Source organism: Dermacentor variabilis, chromosome 1 (assembly GCF_050947875.1).
Source record: "Dermacentor variabilis isolate Ectoservices chromosome 1, ASM5094787v1, whole genome shotgun sequence".
Classification (NCBI taxonomy): Eukaryota; Metazoa; Arthropoda; class Arachnida; order Ixodida; family Ixodidae; genus Dermacentor; species Dermacentor variabilis.
This window is the reverse complement of record NC_134568.1, coordinates 234,730,472-234,753,283: the sequence shown is the minus strand read 5'-3', so window position 1 is coordinate 234,753,283 and position 22,812 is coordinate 234,730,472. Positions and strand designations below refer to the sequence as shown.

General features: G+C 46.4%; 1 protein-coding gene across 6 annotated transcripts in view; it reads right to left on the bottom strand.

Annotated features, from left to right (window-relative positions):
* Positions 1–22,812, bottom strand: part of LOC142559637 (putative ATP-dependent RNA helicase TDRD12) — a 220,059-nt gene that overhangs the window by 66,608 nt on the left and 130,639 nt on the right. For all 6 annotated transcript variants that reach the window (XM_075671239.1, XM_075671210.1, XM_075671233.1 and 3 more), the window contains 4 exons: positions 21,831–22,080; positions 17,923–18,092; positions 17,588–17,836; positions 11,914–12,118 (listed from right to left, as the gene is read on the bottom strand). In XM_075671239.1, coding sequence (XP_075527354.1) covers positions 11,914–12,118; positions 17,588–17,836; positions 17,923–18,092; positions 21,831–22,080 — 874 coding nt within the window. The remainder of the gene's footprint in view (positions 1–11,913; positions 12,119–17,587; positions 17,837–17,922; positions 18,093–21,830; positions 22,081–22,812) is intronic.

The window sequence follows — 22,812 nt, the reverse complement described above, 5'->3', positions numbered from 1 at the left end:
CTGAGTGTTGATACACGATCCCGAACATAAGTGCCGCATTTCAAAGCGCGCACATCCAGTGCTGCAAGGTACAGTCACGGAAGTTGCTTATCATACACATCCAGAGATGGCCAGAGGTATTATATGTGCAATATTCATACTATGGTTCGACGACATAGCGAATGTGGCTCGATCAAGAATCGGTATGCGTGCTCCATGCTAGTGTTGACATAAAGATATTAGCCAGTCTTAGCACCGCCGTGTGGTGAACACGATAACTGCAACCGTACGTCAAATGTCACTAGGCAAGCCTATACTCCATTTCATACCTCAGGTGCAACGCTGTGGAAGCTACGCACGAAGTCCGGCCACCAAAATTTATTACTGCACGCGTTTCCGTCTATGCTTCGCAGCATGCCAGCGGCGTTTGCTTGCGCGAGCATGCATGTGAAGCTGCCGCGACAGGCAGCTTCACGAAAGAAATGTTAACAAAAATCGCAAAAGAAAACAAACGTGAGCGGCGGCAGCGGCAGATCTCTCGTAGCGTCGTTCAGTAAAGCGCAGGACGGAAAGAGGCATGCCAGTACATGCCAGCACGCCGGTACGGCAGCTCCGTCCCCGCAAATGATGTCACTCTCGCCGGTTCTCTCCTCTGGCAACCACCTCGCCCAGCGCTATGGGAAGCGATGGGGGCGTGTCCGCGGGGGTGATTTAGAAAGTGATTTCCGCCCCTTATATTAACAAAACGAAGAAAAAAATTTCGGAACCGTAAATTATTAGGTCTGTTCTTCCCAATCCCAGCAATTCATGGAAATTTAAAACCACTTCAGCTTCCCTTTAACACATGCAGGCGTGACAACACTGGGAAAAGTGGTGGTGGCGTATTCTTGGGCATCAAAAGAACAATTAAATCACGTTATTAACACCAATCCTTGTATTGAAATTGCATGGGAAGAATGCCTAACCAGTAACTAACCAGGCTGTTATCATCCTCCCGATTCAAATCAGTGCTTTCTCATTGAACTGCACAATAGCATTACAAAAGCAATTATTATCTGTCAAGCTGATATCATTTATCTGCCTGGAGACTCATCAACTGATTTCATTTCAGTAACATTAAATCATAATTTATTCCAAATGGTTACCCAAACCATTTGTGGCACTAACATTTTAGACTTAGTTCTACTAGCAGCCTTGAAACATTTGGTCAAGTGACTAACTTAACAGAATATGGCAGTGCATTTCGATACAAGGACATAACACAGTGAACAAACATGAGTGCTGTACTGCAACATTCCATCATGATTAACCAACTAGCCCACCAGTAAGTCTTAAGAAGAACTTAGATGGCTTTCGTGATCATAAAAGGGCCTTCAACTTACTCTTAATGTCCCTTTGTAGTTTAGGAGCATCCCTAAAAAACCTATCTGTGAGTATAACGGTGGCCACTACAACAAAATAAACAAGAAACTTGAGACGTTTCTTTCTCACACTTTGTTACCTTTGTTTGCCACTCTGTCAGTTAACGAAAAGTGGCTTCTTTTCAACGAAAATCTCTACGCATTAGTAGAAAAGTATACCCCGCTAATCAAAATAACAAGTGATAAAACAAACCCATGGTTCACCCAGTACCTTCAAAGGCTAAGGAATAAGAAGCAAAGATTGCACACGAATACAAAGCGCACATGCTCACCCATGGCTTGGGACAGATATAACCCATGTTTGAAAGCTTCCTGCTCAGCTATGAGTGAGGCTAAAGATAAATATTATTCTCACGATCTACCCTCCCTACTTAAGTCCAACCCTCCAAAATTTTGGCAGGGAATATCTCATTGCAGTTCGTACCATATTTTGTTGTTGGATCAAGTTCTGCTTAATGATAGCAAATGTCCTGCGGTCTTTAACACATTTTTTTCACCCATATTCACAAATGAAGACCTTTCACTCGTTCCTGAAGTCGTGGATTCTGACTGCCAGTGCATAGAACCCATCAATATTATTGAAGATGGCATTGCATGCCTCATTAATAACATTAATATATCTAGCTCTTCAGGAGTAGATAATATAACTCGTTTTAAAAATACAACTTCGGTATCTAGCAAAACCAGTCATTATCACCAGGCCAGCTTCCCTCTGATCGAAAAATTGCTAAAGAGGTACTTGTGTACAAAAGTGGCAGCATGAATTTCCCTGAGAACTATTGCTCAAATTAATTCACGAGGATATGCTGCGAAATGCTCGAACGTATTACAGTACCTTGTATATGAACATCTTGAATCAAATAATTTTTTTCTTTACTAACCAGCATAGCTTCAGCAACGGTTTATCATGCGAGACACAGTAACTAGAGTTCACTACTGATGTACACTCTCACATGAACCATAACCTTCAAACAGATTGCATCTTTCTCGACTTCTGTAAGGCCTTCAACTGTGTAGCTCACTGCCATCTAATTTCCAAATGATCTGCTCTCAAATAAGACCGTTTAGTGCTATCCTGAATCTGTAACTTCCCAACTAATCGTCAGCAGTTTACAGTTGTGAACAATTTTACATCACCCCTCACCTATCTAACTTTAGGTGTACTGAGGGGGCAGTGTATTAGGAAAATTGCTTTTTCTAATTTACATCAACGACCTGCCGAATAACATCTCATCCTGCACGAAAATTTTTGCCGATGATTGTATAATACACTGACTAATTACCACCTTTGAAGACCACCTTATTCTCCAAGCCAACCTTGAACGCATCGGCGACTGGTGCAACACCTGGCAAATCACACTTAACTCATCTAAAGGTAACAACTTTCACACGCAAACACTTTAACTCAAGGTTTTCTTTTTATATAAATGTGGATCTAGTATCCGAAGCTTCACTGTACAAATATCTGGGCGTTAATCTGCACCAAATCTTTCCTGGGCCTCTCACATAACAACCACATGCTCTAATGTTTCAAAAACACTAGGGTACATTCGTCGTAACCAACACAATTCCCCGTCTAACATCCGCAAATTAGCCTCCCTGACTTTCATCCGTCTGCAGCTTGAGTTTGCATCCCCGATATGGTCTCCTCATTATGAGTACTTAATCTGCATGTTAGAAGCTATCCAAAACTGAGCTAGTCGATTCATTTCCCGCTATTATTAGAATAGGCAGTCAAGCATCGCCCAAATCGAACTTGACCTTACGCTTCATGCACTAAGTAGTCGTTGTGACATAGCATTGCTGTCCTTGCTTCATAAATATGTTCACCAAATTAAGTCGTCGTTTTTGCTGCTGGAATGTGCACGTTACGTAGCATGATGACTGAATAATGATGATGAAAGTTTCACTCAGCTCTACGGAAGCATGGATGCATTTGTCACCTTTGCCCCGAGCCATTCACTTGTGGAATTCCTCCCTGACAGCACTATCAGAGATAAATTTAAGACAGAGATAAATTTAGGCAACCCCTGAACCTACATTTTCTGTCTTAAAACTGTGCCATTCTGTATGCAACGCTCTGTATATCTATGTAACAGCACGCTGTTTTTTTTTGTGAGCGCTATGCGTTTTGTTAAAATACGATGTTTGAGTATGTGCGCAAGCAATGCGTGTGGTAAAATTTATCCAATGTTTTGTACACTACCCCAAACTGCCTTTTCTGCTAATGTGAGTATTGTTTGTTTTGTTTTCTTTGATCTTCTTCATTCATAGCCCTGTTTTTTAATTTCTATTCATCTCTGCAGTTCTCATGTCTAGGTATGTCTTGCAGTGATTTTTTGCAGTGTCTTGCAACTGTCTTGCAGTGATGCCACCCTCACTCAATGCCCCTCATGGGGCCTGTAAGATACCTTGAAATAAATAAATAAATAAATAAAAAATAAGTAATAGATGGCTTCATTATTTCAGCACATTAGGTGTTGCTTACAAATGTCAGCAATAGCTCCGGTGGCTAACCAATTACACTTGCGAGCCCAAAACTTTGTCCACAATTGCCACTGGGTTCGACCACTATTCTCCGGTAACCACCGTGTTCTGGAGCAAAGGAATCACTAAAGCCAACAGCGTGTTTTAAAGTATGTTTTAGCGGAAACTTATTCTCGGTGGAAGGCCTGCCGCTATGCTAAAATTAAACAATACTGACATCCAGATTTTTTCATATACTAGTAATTGCTTCATATATGAAAAGCTCAGGTTTCAATGTGACCACATGAGCACACAGTGAAATAAATGTTTCTGCTCAAAAGAGCAGTACATTAAGTGCATTAGAATTATAAGTTTACAGTGTGCACTGTCTTTGGCAATGACGCTTAGGGCATGGTAAAAGCTTCCATTCAGAGAAAATATACACCTAATTTATTTCAGGATGATGTATGGCACACATAAATGAAGTAACGAAAACTCAAAAATAAGGTTTGCCATTCAGAACATGAAAAGAGAGAGAAGAAACTTTATTAATGAATGGCCGGCAGTTTCGTTGTGGGGGCCTCAGGTGGCGGCTTGAAGTCCTTGGACTCTGGTGGCATCTTTGGCTTGCCGGACGGCCCAGAGCTGGTCTGCCAACTCTGAACTTTTGAAAGCCGCCTCCCAGCGGCGGTGGCGCCGATGGAGAAGGTCCCCAGCGGCCCCCGCAGCTGGGGCGGCGTTGGGGAGAAGCGAGCTCGAGGCTTCCCTTACTGTGGTAACGGCCTCGATTACGGACGCGTCGCGAACGGATGTGGTCCCATTACCGTGGTTGCTGGCACATTCCCAGAGCATGTGTCGCAGCATTGCTCGCTGTCCGCAAGCTTACAGGCATCTGTTGGATATAAACCTGGGTAGAAGTGACGTAGGACTGCGGGGCTAGGGTAGCTGTGTGTCTGGAGCAAGTGTAAAGTTACGGCCTCATTCCTGTTTAACTTGTGTGTGGTGGCAGGAATGTGTGTCTTTGGAGTCTGTAGTGTTAGGTGAGGTCTCTGAACGTGGTCAGGCGATCGCCCCACGCCCATTGCGATTCTTGTTGGCGCATTTCTGTTGTAGTGTCCCGATGCCCCGCTCTTGGGGGCGGGGGCGGCGGCCACATAATCTGCGGCGGCTCGGCGTGTGAGACCTCGAGCCGAGGCGTGGGCCGCCTCGTTGCCCGCGAGCGGGACATCGGTGTGTGCAGGGGTCCAGAGGAGGAAGACTGTAGAATTTTGGGGTTGCGAGGGCGATGACGAGTCGCCGTCGGCACAAATTTGGAGTATGTGGACCGCTTCCCGCGAGTCGCTGATCACGATCGCAGCATTAGGCACCGTGGCCAGTGCTAGGGCTATTGCGGCTTCTTCGGCCGCCTCCGTGTGTCCCGTGGTCACTGTAGCGCTCGAGAGGCCCTTACCCGTGCCGTCTACAACCGCGATCGCGTGTGCGCTTTTCTCTCCTTCATAACGCGCAGCGTCTACGTACACCGCCTTGCTGCTGTTGCCAAACTTCTTCTGAAGGTCTCTTGCTCGTTTGTTGCGTCTCGCGGCGTGGTGCGTCAGGTGCATGTTTTTGGGAAGCGGAGGGATGATCAGGCGGTCGCGGACCGAGGCCTGAACCGCCATCTTTTCTCCATGCTGAGTGTGGTACGCGATGCCGAGTGTCTCGAGGATGCATCGACCTGCCTTTCAATTAGATAATCATTCGTACTGCGCAATGTCGTGCACCTCGATTAACTCGTCAAGTGAGTTGTGAAGCCCGAGCTCCAGAAACTTGTCGGTGCTTGCGTTGAGTGGAACGCCGACCGCCCTCTTAAAAGCCTCTCGTATCATGCATTCGACCTTGTTTTTTTTGCACCCTATCCACTTAAGGTAGGGGGCAACATACGTTATGCGGCTTATCGCGTACGCCTGCACGAGACGGATCGCGCAGTCCTCACGCATACCATTGCGTCTATTCGTGATGCGACGCAAGAGTCGGTTCGTGTCATCTACCAAACGACGAAGTCTTCGCACCGTCTCTACGTTATGGCCATTTGCCTGCAGGTGTAACCCCAGGATTCTAATTTTGTCTACGTGCAGTACGGGAGTACCATCTGCCAATATAATACGTATTTTGGAGTATTCCCGTTCTTCGTCGCGCAGGGTTTTACGACCTCTCCTTGTGGGTTTGTAGATTAACAGTTCCGACTTGATAGCCGAGCACTCGAGGCCCGTTCCACGCAAGTAATTCTGGACCGCATCAACCCCTGCCTGTAGCGTTCGGTCGACGTGACTGTCACATCCTCCCCTGGGAACCCAGAGGGTGATGTCATCTGCGTATAGACTATGATGCAATCCTTCTACTTCTGTTAATTTCTCAGGTAGACCGAGTAGAACTAAATTAAAGAGTAATGGTGATATGACGGATTCTTGCGGCGTGCCGGACGGACCCGTATCAAATTCCGGCGATTCCTCGTCGCCAACGACGATGCATGCACGCCTGCACGCGAGGAAATCTCTAACGTAATTATACGTTGTTTGGCCAAGTCCTAATGTTCTAATTGTTTTTAAGATTGCTTCGTGTTTAACGTTATCAAAGGCCTTTTTAATATCTAGGCCGAGGATTGCCTTAGTGGAGCTGGTAGTGTTGTCTACGATCTGGTGTTTAAGCTGAAGCAATACGTCCTGTGAGGAGAGGTTGCGGCGGAATCCTAGCATGGTGTGCGGGAACGCGTCACAATCATCGAGAAAGTCTGTCACGCGGGTGAGAGCTGCGTGTTCCATGACTTTGCCGATGCAAGACGTAAGCGAAATCGGTCCTAGATTATTGAGCGTAACTTGCTTGCCGGGTTTTGGAATCATGATAACGCGGGCCCGTTTCCACGCTTCGGGAAGGGGCCCCCTCGCCAGCACTCGTTGACGTAGGTCGCGAGGCGGGAGATCGACTCGTCGTCTAGGTTAGGGATAGTCTTGTTGGTAACCCGGTCCGGCCCGGGTGCCGACAGGGTGTTTAGTTCGAACAGGACTACCCGAATTTCTGCTTCGCTAAATTCCGCATTCAATTTGTCGTTTGCGACAAATTGAACATCATGCCGTCGTACTTGGCATGTTGGATGCTTTCGGCCTTCTTAAAGTAACGATCACGTATTGCGTCGAAGAAGTTATCACCTTTGTAATCTCTTACTAGTCTACGAGTCTTGTGGCCTTGAGCGGCCCTAGTCTCCTCCGGATCTAATAGGTGTCGAAAGAGGCGCCAAGCACTCGCCCCGGCCATCTGCCTCTCGAGGCCGTTGCACATGTCTTCCCACTGTGCCCTGGATACCTGGAGTGCGTGTTCTTCAATCTCTCTAATTGTGCTATGCGTTTGCGCAAAGCGTTATTATGTCTTTGACATTTCCACCTCTTTAGAAGTGCTCGCTTTGCTTCCCACATGTGTAGCAGCCTGCTGTCAATTATTTCAAGGTTCGCCTCGTGCGGAACTTCGCTCGTAGCCGCGTCTACATCCCTTCTGAGCGTCTCGGTCCACTCGTCTATGTCCGTAATCGGCTCGTCGCCTCGCCCCGCTTCTTCTCGTTTCTTGCGGAACATGTCGCACCTCACAAGTTTGAGTTTACGGCCTTTGCTTACAGGGTTAGTCCCACGACCGCTCGGGTCCGTGCCTATCGTCATCTCGATCAGCATGTGGTCACTTCCTAAATCTTCTTGCGTGTTTTGCCAGTGCGCTGTGGTTACATTCGAAACGAACGCGAGGTCTGGTAGCGTGTCGACACTCACGCTGTTCCCTCTGCGTATAGGACCGGCGGGATTCGCGATCAGTTCAAGCCTTTGGTCTTGCGAGTCTTCCCAAAGGTGTTTGCCTTTGGGTGTTTCTCGGGCGTAGCCCCAGGCTCCGTGGGGCGCATTAAAGTCGCTCGGAACAAGTAGAGGCTCGTCGCCGGAAGCCGCGCTCGCGCCCCGGAGCAGGTCCCCGAAGTGGTGCTGCAGCGTGGGTTTACTGTACACGTTAAAGGGACACTAAAGGTTACCAGAAACTCAAGTTAAAGTTGTAGAGCAATGTTCTAGAACGTCTAAGGCGTCAATATAATCGCGAACAGAGCTTTAGTAAGCGAGAAATTGAGGTAAATGCATGACACGATTTGAGACCCCCCCAGCGACATTCCGGTACTAGCCCGATGACGAAAGCACTCCTCATAATTTGTGTTACTAATACTGAACTACTCGTATTAAAAATATCATTTCATTCGATTATAAGACGGAAAAAAATGCTACTTGTCTACGTCTATTCGATTCTAAGAAAAAATAACATTTTGACGTTACCCTTCAGTAGTATGGGTGGTCGAAAGGTTTCGTTTTCGCTCGACTCTGCGCGCTCGACTCTGCGCCGCGCACGCTTTGGAGTTTCAGTAGTTTCGTTATCGCGTCGTGCTGTGAGGGTTCTGCTGGCTCGCGAAACTTTCATTTGGAACAAGCAGCGAAAATGCCAGATCCATGTGAAGTTGTGGGAAGCCCTCGTTGCTTTCTCGCTCCGGAGAGCCGGTGTCGAGGCCGCCGTCGTAGTACGCAACGACGCCGGCAGCGCGAGCCCTCAGCAGCAGGTCGCGCTCATCAGTGCTCAAATCAATGAAGTTGAGCCCAGCATCGCGAGCCAGTCTATCGTTGTCAGGGTCCATTGCGATGAGCGTCGAAGTTTGCGTCATAGAATGAAGTACCAGCTTATGGTCGCGCGTTTCTCCTTCCGCTAGCCACCGTACTCCCGCTTTCTCTCTGCTGTCGGCTCTGTCTTGGCTCTGTTTCTGGCCGCGCGCTTGCGTTTTGCGCAGAAAAGCCGTAGCGCCGTCTGCGGACACCGTTCTACTCACCGATGGCGCAACGTCACTATGAGACCATGATGTCAGTACTCCTCGATCGGAGGGCGGGCGATTTGAACTGCGCTAGAGGTACGCGGACGCTTCAGAACGCATTTTCTCTTAAAATAAGTCTCTCCTTGGCACGAAACAAGCGTTTCGAGGTTTCTGGGATGGTATTTCAACAGTCCACGTTGACTTAATAGTAACCTTTAGTGTCCCTTTAAGGACGAAGAGTCCGCAGCCACCCTTAGGAATTAATTCTACGAATACGTGGGGTATCTTTACGGAGGGAAGTTCGCGCTGCGCTACAGTGACGTTACGCCGAACGAGCACGGCAATGACCGGCAACGGGCGGAGCGGGGGCGACGGCCGGTGCGCGCCACTACCGCCCCCGGCCCCGCACCATCTGCCACGCGGGGTGTAGACCGTTTCCTTCTTTGTCTGTTGTCCGTCGCGGTCACATCTATGGCTTTGTAGCCAGCTAGTTCGACCAGATGGTTTGTCTCCTGTAAAAGGATCACGTCCGGTTTCGTCTCGCGGCTGCATATGAATTGCTGGAGATTAGCGCGCTTCCTCCTGTAGCCCCGGCAGTTCCACTGCCAGATGGTGTATTGTTGTTTTTCAGTGTTAGTGTGGTTCGTTGCGTGTGTAGCCATGATGATGCCTGTGTTTAATTTAACCCGTCGCCATCGAGGCGACTTGGTTGCTGCTGCAGTTGCGTCTCTACGTCTGTGGGCGTGTTTTGCTGCGGCTGATTGTGTTGTTGCTGTCTAGAGTACGGCTTGCTCATCGTTCTTATTGGTCTACCCGCAGCTGGCGGCAGCCTCGCTTCTATGTTGTCTATGCACGCCAAGTGCGCGGCGAGCATTTGTGTTATTTACTCAGAGAGCTTAGCTACCGTGTCATTAAACATTTCGTTCATATGTGCCGTCTGTTTTGCAAAATGTTCCTCGAGACTCTTCTCGATGCTGTCTACTCGTTTCTCTAATTTCTCATAACGGCCGCATCGCTGTTTGGTGTCGAGTCTTGTGGGATCTAGTGCGATCCTTTTCGCGGCAACTGGACGATTATCCCGTTCATCCGCCGTCTCCACCGAGCTACCCTCGTGATCCGTGTCCAACCCGGCTGGCTCAGGCCGAGATGGAGTCGGTGATCGAGGCACCGAGGACGGCGGCATCGTCGTGTGACGTTGCTGTGGTTGCTGCGGTTGTGGAGCCTCGCGTTTCAATTTGAAATTTTCCTCTCTAAGGAGCGCATTTTCACGTTTAAGCTCGGCAATCATTGATTCTAATAGTCCCCCCCCCCCTAGGCGTTGTTGTAGTACTCGCTCTATCGCTCGCTCGAGCTCGTTCCCACCGCTGCTTCCGACGGCGGGTCCGCCAGGGCGGCCCACCGGAGCGTCTCCGCCGCCGGGAGAAGCGGCGACAGCCGCCCAGCTCACCTGTTGCCCTGTGCTCCTGTGACCTTGTTGCTGCTGCCACGGCTGCTGCTGCTGACTTTGTTGACTGATGTGGCCGACAGCTGCGATGACCGGACCGGCACCACCGTGCGCCATCGACGTGCTTCTCGGCCGCTGTGGCCGGTTGCGAGAGCGGCATCGGGATCGGGATTTTCCCACACCGCCCTTCCCGCCGCGGCTAGCCGAGCGTCCTCTTCGGTTGTCGGTGACTAAATGACGGTCTATCTCTGGGTAATTCAAGTAGTAGCATCTGTTGCCATTACAGTCGCTGCTGCTGTTGTAACAGCTGCCGTACTCTGCGGCTGCTTCTTTCTCTTGTTGTCTTTTTCGTTCTAGTTGGCGGCGCTTGCCTATGTACGGGGTCTTGTATCGCGCCTTGCACCTGCGGTCTCCCGTGAAGTGTCCCTTGCTGCATAGTCGACAACGCGGCTCGCATCGATGGTCAGGCGACGAATTGTTGCGTCCGCATCCATGGCAAATCTTGTCGTTGGGGTTGGGGCACACGTCGGCGCGGTGTCCCATCCTCCCGCACTCGTAGCATACGTCAATTTGCTTCCTGCAGAGGGAGCATCTGACGAGCATAGGTCCGTAATATACGTATCTCGGTACGTGGAATCCTTCGAGCAAAACGATTATGTTGTCTTTGTTGCCGATGTGCTTGGCGTGCAGCACACCGTGGTTGCGCTGCGTCACTAGATTAGCGATGACGTCTGCCGGGCTCTCGGTCTTTGTAATGTTCCTGATCAGGCCCTTGGAAGTGTTCTCCGGGGTGGCTTGATAGGCATTCGCCTCGAACTCTCGGTCTTCGATGCAAAGCTTGCTAATAGCTCCGTAACGTTTAGCTCTGTCTTCAGACGGCGTGCTGAGCACCACAACTTTCTGTTTAACGTTGAGGCAGATGCTATCTTCCCTGGCCGCTTCTCTGCCTACACCCGCTGCGTTACGTAGGCAGCAGTAAATGCAATCCGTCCCGTAATCGCGCACATTGAAACCGCCTCGGGGGCGTACGACGATCTTGTAATCGTCCGGCGGTAACTCTGGCATTCGGCTTGCCATGGCAATCTGATGCACTTGTCGGGCGTACTTCCTTTTGTACTGCGCTGTGGTGATTCCCGTATTCGACGTGGCTACCGTCCGTCACTGCGTGTGCACCTGCTAGTTATGTGCAGACTCGGTCACACCGTCGGCATGTTTCTTCCTCTTGACATTGCACCACCCCGCTCCCTCGCCGAAATCTTCCGGCCTGATCTCTGTTCCTTCCACCTGGACAACTTCCATTTAACGTCGGGAAAGGCCTGGCACGTTGCCGTCGGCGACTGGGAGCCCCAATGAGCTCCGGCGACAAGTTAGGCTTGGCACGCCCCGTCGCCGTGGCGGCCGGGCAATGGTGGCGTACGTGGAGATGCTAGGCTTAGCTTGCCCCGCCTGCGTGGCGGACAACAGGCGCTGCCTGTCGGCCAGAATATGGGGCCACCTGGCAGAACTTGATGTTGAGGGAGTCCTGAAGCTTCCGCCTATCACTGGCAAGAATTTCCACGAGAAGCTCGGTAATCCGCCAAAAACTTAGGAAAGTAGCGGAGCCGACACGAAGCATGAAGCAAATGAAAAACATTTTTCTTTTAAATTCACCCAGTTGTGCTCCAATCAAGGTAGAAGAAAGTAGAAAAACATGCAAATGTACAGCTTCTCCTCATTTCTTATATTTATGACAAACCAATAACACCCACCTTCTGGAAACAGAGGTAGTGCCACTCCTGCATCAGCAGCCAGTTTACACAGGCTCTCCACGTGGGTTGCATTATCACAAGCTAGGCGCTCTTCAATGAGGGTAGCTCTCACATTCTTTAAAGGAACCTTTGCATCAACAAAGGGGAGGTCTTCCCACAAGACAAGTGGGTCAAGCCACAAGGTATTTCCAAGCCGCAGCACAATCTGCAAAGAGAAGGAGAGAAAATGGGATTTAGGGGTGGGGGAAAGCTTTGCACATTTTGTTTAGTTACCATTTAAACTAGCTGCATTTATCACTTGCACACAATATACTTTTCATTAATTCAAATTGATTTCACAGAATGCCAAGTTACTTAAAAAAAAAGAAGAAACTACCATCGAAGCGCTACAAGCTGCTTCAAATGCATGATGCACTCGGAACACAACTGTCACGAGAGCTAGAACAAATGCCTCTTTCCAATACAGTCAAACCTTGATAACAAGTCAAACTTGAAGCAAAAACTGTTAAATCACTAATTTCGTTCATTCAACGTTTTGAAGTTTAAGCAGTAAAAATAACTTCGCTAATTCCCAAAACATTACTGGTGGACAGTATATCTTGTCAGTAAGCACTTACACAGAATTGCAAGATGGTTGGGCCATAACAACATGATTATAAGTGCCAGCATGTACAGTACAAATCATGCCGAGGGCAATGCATCGGCTTGGGTCATGGCGTCTGAGAGTGCGTCTGTTGCATCGTGCGGTGCCGGCAATTTTGGATGACATGGCTGACCGTGCTTAGTTCCCGAAGCCGTTGTCAGATGGTGCACACAAATTAAAAATAAAAGTGTAAAAACAATCGGTCAATCTTCCTTGCAAAAAAAGGAGTTCCGGTTTCACCCGAAAGTAAAAGCATTGATGGTGATAGCAAGGAGAGAACTCCACAAAGTAAGGTTTATAGTTTTATTGGCGATGTATATTGAAGTAAACATTTGTTGCTAATTAAATTACCAACATGGTGTCCTGCAAACAGAGCGAAACTTCAACAGTTCTCACTCGATGACCACGAACACTCGCTGTCACAACACTAGTGTGATGAAGAGCACCGGTAACGGAGGGCGAAAGAATGATACTGCTGCTTGTTTCAACGCGTCTCGGAAACTTGAGATTTCGTGACCTGGGTCCAACATTAGGCGCATAGGAATACAGACAGTATCAAAGTATCAGCAGTTGTCACAGATTATCTTTAAGATAAAGCGTGTGGAGAGCATAAGCGGTCAGCCATGTGCAGTCACTGCCAGGGTAAAAGAGTAGACATGCGTGCATCCACCCCGGCCCTCAGTGTGCGCATGGCCATATTACCACATGCTCACCCCTTCCGACTCCCTTGAGCTCAAGAAATAAGCTCTTGTGTTGTTCCAAGCTGCCACGCATCCCACAACTTCCTGAACTTTTTTACCAACGTGACAGATGGCACAGCAGTGTTTCCTGGATACCATGCTCCAGCACATGCACCTGAATAGCGTTTTTGCTGATCAATCTTTTCACGCCGAAGAACACTTGCAAATACCTTCTGCATCTGCTGACATTTTATAGTTTTTTGGTAGGCTTACCAGCCATACAGGCTTCAAGTACATGCTTGAAATGGCCAAAACTTTGTTAAATCGAAACAGCGTCATGAAATTACTTTGTTAAATTACAAAAAAAATTACAAGGTTTCCAATAGAACTAAGAAACTAAGACTGAGAAATGAAAATACAGCAGGCTTCTGTTAATTCCACTCCAGTTTATAAATAAAGTTTTTGGGTTAATTCAATCACAACCAAAGAATTGAACACACGTCATCTCCCATCGAAAAACTTTTTTTTGGCCTGTCCTAGGAAGATTTTCAAGCAATTATGGTAGGTCACAATGTCCCATTAAGGTATTTACCCGATTTTAACACGCCCCCTAACCGCATTTGCAGCATTCGTGCTTTGCCGCAGAACATGACTGTATTGCGGTGAAGCTCACTTTAAAAAGTTGCAGTTTCTGCAAAACGCGAAGCATTGATTGCGATAGCAAATTCGTAGTCAACTATATGGAGTACGGATAGCAGCTTTATCGGCCGTATGACGGGAGGTAACTCTCATCTGTCGCCTATGGCTTGGAGTAGCTTTTACCAATGCATATTCTTACCTGATTGGGAGGGCCACAAGTCCAGATTGTGAAGTTTGCAGGTGCAAAGAGACAACAGTGCACCTTCTGTGTGATTCTCATCATTTCAGTGCACAAAGACAAGGCCTCAGCACCATGCTCGACAGGATTGACAAACGTCCCTTTACAGAAGGCAGAAATCTTGGACCCTGGTCCCAGCCGATGTCGGCACGAACTGTTTTAGAAGCACTAGTGTGCTTTTTAAAGGAAACAGGACTCACTGAAAAGCTATAGAATGTACGAAGTGATGCTTTCCTTTTTTATTATTCTTCTCTTTTCTTCCCCTTACGCAATCCCCCTGTGCAGAGCAGCCAACCGGATACATAATCTGGCTAACCTCTATGCCTTTCCCCTCTTGTTTTCTTTCCTTCCTTCATCATTGGCTGTATAGTCTTGCAAAAATTCCCTTACTAACTAAATCAACAAGCACAGTGTTGCACATGCGTACAGGTAAACATGAACACATCTCCCTCGATGACCATGGAAACTCGCTGTCAAAATGCTGGAATGATGAGTCGTGGCAGCAGCAGCGACCGAATTGACCTTCGTGCTGTCTTTTGCTTCAACATGAACGGAACACCGAAAGCACAACGCATTCGAAGCTACCGGCGTTGTGTGCACGTTATCAGCCTCGCAGTTTGCTTTGAAGATGAGGGCCACACGGGTGCACTTTGCCCATGTCGCAGATCACTTTCAAGATACGGCGGCCACGCTATAAGCAGCAGCAACCGGAGTAAAACATCCCCCCTCTCCCTCGCTTCACCACTATGCCTCGTGCATGAAAGAAGAGGGCGCGCTTCCACCCAGTCTTCCTCACTCACGCGCGAGATTGAGCCACGATCATTGGCTGAACCTTGCAAGGTTTCCCTCGCACATACAGCATACGGTGCTTGGAACGTCATCACTCTACAATGTTCCCAGATCTTACATTGCGTTTGAGTCACGTAAATTCAACAGTGCAAAGGGAAATCTGCTCGTGCACGTTGCTATGATGACAATAAATGTATAGTATATTGCAACATGTAACCCAAGTTTGCATTAAGTGATCAAACTTTCACAAACCAGACAAGCATATCGGGAAAACACGTCAACAGGGCAGTTGGCAAAGCACACAAAGTGTGCTCAGGAACCATGCCCACTGGGCCAAACCCGCCGAGTACAGGTCTATATTTATTTCGGGGCCTGGAAGGGCAATTACACATTTTGCATCATCGCCGATTGTTAGCTTTGCTGCAAAAGGCTGTGTTACGCAGTGAAGCATATGCAAAATATTGCAATGAAGCATATCAGGAGTGAAAAGGGACCACTGTCGCGGAACATCGAATGTGCCCCTTAATTATACACGCGTCGTTCCCGGTCGAGGTGTGTAATAATAGTACTGGTAGCCATCCAGAGTGGTTACAGAAGTTGCTGTGGCAGCTTGTGGCCTTCCTCATTGTTAATTTTCTTTCACCGCGGTATCTTGCAAAACGTATCAACAGGGTTTTAATGTATAATGATACAATATATATTGATATAGTGATAATGATTATAAAGATGAATACTGATGGGCTTTTTTATGAGATTGTATATTGAAGGTGAGTAATATAAGCCCATATACAATATGCAGATGGTCATAACAATTGCATTTTCTATACTAAAATAGAACAGCGAAATCAAAGGACAAGGATGGACAAGACAGGAAAAAGCGCTGGCATCCAAAGACATTTTTAATTATTCAAACATCCTTATAATTTGTTTTCTGCACTTTTGTTGTTGTTGTTGCTTTCGTTTGTTTCATCGGGTGTGAGCCTTGAGATGGCTTACCATCAGACGAGTGCTAGCTTGCATATGTATTCGCAACTCATTTTAATAAAATCTTATTGTAAGTTGGCTTTTCGTCCTGTCTTGTCCGTCCTTATCCTCTCCTCGCGGTCTTCAATTTTAGTATGGAATACCAACATCCCATACTCATTTGTAAAGTCTGTCAACCTCCATTTTCTGACTTAACAAAACTGTAACTAGGCAATGTTAAGGGTTGCCAGCAGCAGTGCACAAAACAAGAATGAATAAAACTGCACAAGTGGCAATTCAACAACTTAATCAACATGCCGTAAATTTTTTACCTGTTTTAAAAGACTGAACATTTACTAAACAACCTGATTCTGAACCCAGTGCATCCTGCTAGATCTTTAAGCAGTTTCCGATATGCCTATATATGGAAGGACCATATTTATATAAAGCCCGTCCACTCCTACACTAAGAATTCCTACTTAGGAGCTCAAAGCAAAGGAAGAAATTTTATCAAAGGCAACTCAGATCAAGTTGTGCGCGGGAGCAGACAATGGTCCCAGTGAAACTGACAAAGAATACTGAATACAAAGGTCCTCCGGTAGATACAAACTCTGTGTAACAGTTATGGCACAGTATGAGGCTTCTGCAGTGTGGGCTATTAGCCGTTTACCATAGTGGCAATGATTTTGGTTTCCCCCTAGTGGCTGAGGCACTCTGTTACTAATCTCAAGGATCACAGGTTTGTTTCTTGGCTAAGGTGGTCCCACATTCTGATCCAGAAAAAATGCAAGCGCATATATATTGTACTTTGGGTGTGTTAGAATTCTAGGAGGCAAATTGAACTGTGAATGGGCCTTAGGGCCCATTCACAGCTCATTTCTTAGATACTAGTATCAATGTATTTGGCAACTCCTTACAGTATCTGCCAAAAACCATATGGAAAATCATCTGGAAAACAGCCTACATGTCACTGGCTTCCAGCAACACCACTATGCAACATAAGGTAAACCCTATTTGTTTCTCAAAGAGATAAATATTTTCAAGGTAAAGCGAGCTCTGAGACAAGCAAAAATGTCAGTACATTGGCAGTGCCACTTGAAACTAAATATTTCACAGTTGTGTAGGCGCCATCTATTTAAAAAATACACTTGCCATATCATGCTGCACAGCATTAGGACATTACTAGATGGCTTCTCAGCACTGGCCTTATGCAAGGGCCCTTCTGCAGTGTTAAAATTAAAAGTGCAGGCTAAGCTGAGACATGCATCATAGGGACTACAAGTACAACAAACTGCCAACTGTGCAGCCATTCACAGTATGCAGAATGTGTGGTCACCGTTCATTACATCGACCGCAGACTTCCACATCACTGTTAATGCTGACAAAATATTCAAAGGACGAGCTGCCAATTTCCTCGGCTTCTTTAGCAGGAGGGAGCATTTTACACAGTATCTGTATCTGTGCCCATCTAAACAAACCATCTTTTATTCAATCCCCATTTTTTCTTTTTGGTTTCTGTGCCCTTCATTCAGCTTAAGTGCACTCTCAAGAAAATACAGAACATTACAAAAACATATTTTGTATACATAGCCCCCCCCCCCCCAAACCTCACCCAATATGTTATGAAAGGATGTGACTATATTTCACATAGAGTCTGACAAACTTGAGAATTATCCATGTCACAAAACGCTTATAAAGGAAGCCTGCAACCAGATATTTTACCTTGCCAAGAAGTTCTTTCCTAAACACAAGCTCATGTGACTTGAAGACTGCTTGGAAAGTCCAATCAAGGTCATGGTCCTGAGGCTGGACACGACAGCAGTACACTTCCACTGCCAATGGCCGCAGCTTAGTTAGAGTTGATGGTAGATGAAGCAATCTTGTTGCAGCCACAGTTGACTGGCCCCCATAGTCCATGTATGAAACTGTGACACTAGCAGGAGCAGAACTGTTTGGCACGACTGAAGTTACCTACAAACACAGCACAAAATCATTACAAGCACATTCGATATGACAAGGGGCAAAATTTTTTTTAAGAAAGGGGAGGGTATTCTCACCAAGACCCTGCGGAAATGGCCATAGCTGTGCTCCAGCCCATAAACTTCACCAACTTTGGGTATGGCTTTTTCAACCATAGATTTACAGTTACTTGGCTGTGATAAGTATTCGTTCAGAAACACCATTGCATTCTGAAGCTCCAGGTTCTCTTTGACTTTTGATTTGCTTTCTGCAAAGAGGCAGAGATCCATAACAGGAAAGTGAGCACCATCCACAAGGTTTACAGCATGTGCAGCTTTTATAGTACAGAGGCTACTCTGGTTATTGTGTTTGGCAGTACTGTGGCACCACAATAGCATGTTAAAAAAAAGTATCATATCTTATCTGCAGTGATAACATGTGTTCTCCGAGCAAATATAAAACTGGGAGCTACATTCAGGATCCTGGCAACTGGTAAACATTTGTTTTTGCAGCTGTGTGGTCCAATCACTACACATGTCGTGTTCATGTGTCTTTATCATAACAAAAAGCTAACCTTTTAGAGATTTTTGAGGAAAGAAAGCAAATGTTTTAACCATACTCTAATTATTTTTTATATCAAAGTTGTTTACACAAAAAAAGTTGCAGTTTCACCCGAAAGGCGAAGTACCGATAGCAAATTAGTAGGCAGCTATATGAAGTAAGGATAGTAGCTTTGTCAGCTGTATGAACTTGTAAACATTGCTTACCAACTAAATTAAAGGGACAGACAACCACTCAGAACATGAATAAAAATAACTCCGCTGCTGAAATGATGCTCTATCGTAGTGGCTAAAACGTGCCATGTTTTTCTCATTAAAAGTGGACTGATATTTCTAATTCAACACTAAAAGTTGCAAAAAATGACCTTTAATGCCCCATGCGGCAAAAACATGAAGTTGCATAAGAAGTCAACCATGTGACCTTCTACTAGTGCACGCGGTTCCTGGTCTTTTTATTAGTATCGAAATGCAGTATACTTTTTATTATTATAAGTTTTTCCTGGCTTACAATGTGCGTATAAACCTTTGTTTATAGTGAGCAGAAAAGTGGCACTGCTTCAATGAGTTGGCTTGGCTCGTCTATCGACAGAACAACGACGACGGGTGCCAGCCATGACGTAGGCGTGCACTCAGGGAAAAACGGGGTACAAATATAAGAAATGGCTGCACAACAATGCGAACTTACTGCACCAGCTCTTTATATTCAAAAGTGGTTGAAAAGGTCAAAGTGGTAGGTGGTTAACAACAGTTACACTCACTCCTGTGAAAGCAGAACGATGGGTGGCTTTCACATTTTGCAAGGCAGGCTATCGACACTGTTTTCACTTCTTAGCACTGCTGGAGGAGGGACTCTTACTTCTCTAGAAGCTGCTCAGATTGAAAAATTCTGCTTACTAAATATCCATGCGCTTTTGGAAGTAACCACTGGAGATGTAAACACTACCGAGGGTGAGCATTGCATTGTGCCATAAAAACCTAGTCTTTCAAAATCGTTTGTCAGTCCCTTTAACAATGATATAATGTGTAAGCGTTACTGCACGAGGATGTAGAAAGGAACAGAAAAAGAGACAGTGCTGTCTCTGTGTGTCTAACTCTTTTTACGTCTTCGTTCAGTCAAGATGACACATTCTATTATAAATTCAAACCAATTAGCCCGCCAACGTGCTTTAACTAAATTAGCAAGCGCAGTGTCATGCGCGTACAGGTAAGCATGGATATATCTCGCTCGACAAGCGCAGAAACTCGCTGTCAAAATGTAGGAGTGAGGATTGCGGCAGCAGCAGCAATCAAACTGACCTTCGTGCATCTCTTGCTTCAACGTGAACAAAACGTCGAAAGCACTGCACATACGAAGCTACCAGCGCTACATGCACTCCGCAAACATTGCAGATCGCATTGAAGATGAGGCCCGTGTGGGTGCACACTTTGGCCATGTTGCAAATCGCTTTCAAGGTACAGTGCCTGTACGGCCACGCTGTAAGCAGCAGCCGCCAGAGAAGACCCCCCCTCCCTCGCCTCACCACCGTGCCTCGTGTGCAACAGAAGCCGTGCTTTCAGCCTGTCTTTCTCACTCGCACACATGAGAATGAGCCGCATTTGCCGGCTCACCCTTGCATGCATTCACTCGCACATACAGCATACGGCGCTTGTTGACGATTTTATTGCCTTTGGACCTTGTATGGAACCTCATGGCGACACCAACAGCGGAAATGCACCTGGCATGTCCGTACAATTGCTCTCGCAATTAAACAACGTACCGTATTCACTCGATTGTAACGCACACCGATATTCCGTGGAAAAAAAAAAGAAAAGAAAAACACCTCAAATGCAAAGCGCACCAGTTTGCTGCGACCTAAAAAAGATAAATGTCCTTTACAGTATCGCGCACTCAATTTACTCCTACAGGAATACAATTTTGTCTCATTTGGAAAAACCGAGATTTACTCCCAATACTCTAAAGTTGCGATAAATAAAAGAAGTTGCAGTTTCGCCAGAAAGGTGAAGCATCGATTATGATAGCAAAATAGTAGAAAGCTATACGAAAAGTAAGGATAGTAGTTCGCTTACTAACTAAAAGAACAAGCACGGTGTCACGTGTGCACAAGCAAAGATGAACGTCTCACACAATGGTCGCGGAAACTATGAAAACGCTGGAGTGGGGAAGTGCCGTAGCAGGAGCTAGCGAATTGACTTTAGTGCGGCCTCTTGCTTCAACACGCACTAAGTGACAAGAACACAGCATGGTACGCCTAGATGCGTAGACTCTGTCTCCGTCGCAGATCACTTTCAAGATAGGGGCCACGTGGCCGCGCCATACGTGGTAGCCGCCGGAGTATAAAGCTTCTCCTGTGTGTGCCAGTCATGCACGCATGTTTCAAGAACTCCGAACGCCCGTGATGCGGCCCAATTTCCATTCATCTCCGCACACATGATCATTTTCCTTTTAACCCTTTGAATGTTTTTGCTGTACGTGTACGGTGGCGGTTTTCTGTCCCGCAAGGTCTTTGCCGTATGGGTATGGTTTCGACCCTCCGTTTGAAATTTCGCGCCATAATGACGATGTGTGCTCACTGGGAGGTGCTGCCACCTCTTAGGACTTACAAGAAGCATTTGAAATTTGGGCTACCTTCTTGGGGAGATAAACAGAACTTATTTCTAGCTTCAGCGTGTCGCGCAGACTGCGGCTACACCCATTTTGCGGTATCGGTTTCGCCGAGTGATCGCAACGGAGGCGCGCGAAACGTCATTTTACTCTTTGTCGGCACTCTCTTGCAGAGGTGGTGGAAGTTTATTTCTATCTTGACAGGGGCTGCTCTTAGCCTGTTTATAACCGCCGCTCGCGAGGTATTCTCGCTCTCAGCGTCAACGTGCTTTTGCAGTTTCGGTTCCTCCGCGTGATCTTAACGTAGGCGCGCAAAACGCAATTTTTCTCTTTGTCGGCACCCAGAGAGGCAAGCAACACTCGACAATTACAACAATAGCGACAAGGCAAAATTGCGAGTCAAATTTAAACTGATCTGTAAAGTATGTTTGCTATCTATGCTTGCATCACCCACAGTCCAGAGGAATTGCTGGTGCTTGCATACATTCGAGAATGTACAACACTATTTGCTGTGTGCACTATCTGATTAGACAGGGCACTTTTCCTATAGAGTTGCTGGCAACATTGCAGATATTTCAGATACAGAAGGCACATCTTGGACTGGGTAATAACTCGATAACAGTGATAATCTGGTTAAAAACGATCACCCACAAAAAGTAAAGAAATTTAAGCATCTGACAATATATACAACGCACAACATCTATACAACAGTGGCAAAGACACACAGACTGCAAGATTGCAAGGAATTATTCACGTCCATTTCCAAAGCTTGCATTGCCTCATGAATTTGGGAGAAACTATAGGTCTTAAAAGCCAATGTAATATCACTTCTGGTCTATCTCACCATTTGTAGAACTAGGTGATGCATCCCAGTGCTGAAGAATCCATGCATAAAAGCGTGACGCATTCACCACTTTGGTCACTACAATGAGGACTTGGCCCTGAGATGGCAGGTCTGTCCATGCCGGTGAGTGATCTGCCTCACGTATGATCTGATGTCGATATGAGCAGCGCTTCTCTGCTGTCTTCCTTTCGCAATGACCGAATGCTTTGAGATTTGGGCACAGCGCCAACCTGGCATTTTTTGATGCTTTCTGCAAGAGAAATTGGCTCGAGTCAGTATGAACATTAAGAACTAGAGTGACCTACAAGTGGCAACACTAATATACTGTGTGGATAAGGAGCTGATGGCTCATATGAAAGTATGTACAGCAGTTCACTAGAACCAGTTACGGTGGATACATGCTAAAGAGCCTACAACTTGAATTAGTAATGTACTGTTCTCTTATGTTTCATATACTGCATGAAAAAGAAAAGCAAAAACTATTCAAAGCACAAAACATCAGCAAAGAAGTGGCTCATACTCCAACCACACAGTACAATACAACCTCGATCTTAAGTTTCGGAAAGAAAAAAAAAGTTTTTTCTAAGAAAACGTACGACAAAAAGCCACTAAAAAAATTTGGCAGACTCAAGTATAGTAGTTGACTTCTACATAACGTGAAGCATTGCGCAAATTGTTGTAGAGTGACATGACGCGGGCTGGAACATGCAGCAGCCTGATGGATGCATTGTCGTTTTTGTGGCTTCAGCAAGCTTATGTTTGTGCTCCTCGAATTCGGCCTGGGTCAGAAGCTTCTTCTGGCAGGGCACTTTGTTAGGAAGTTATGACGTGCTCACTCAATATGAATTGTTGGAGCACGAGACAATGACGTGTGTCGTGCTGCAGGGCCTGAGAGGCCCAAGAAGCATGTTGTCATTTTTCTATTGAATAGCATTTTAAGACTCGGATGGGAAACAAAAACTAAATTGAGCTGGTAGACAAC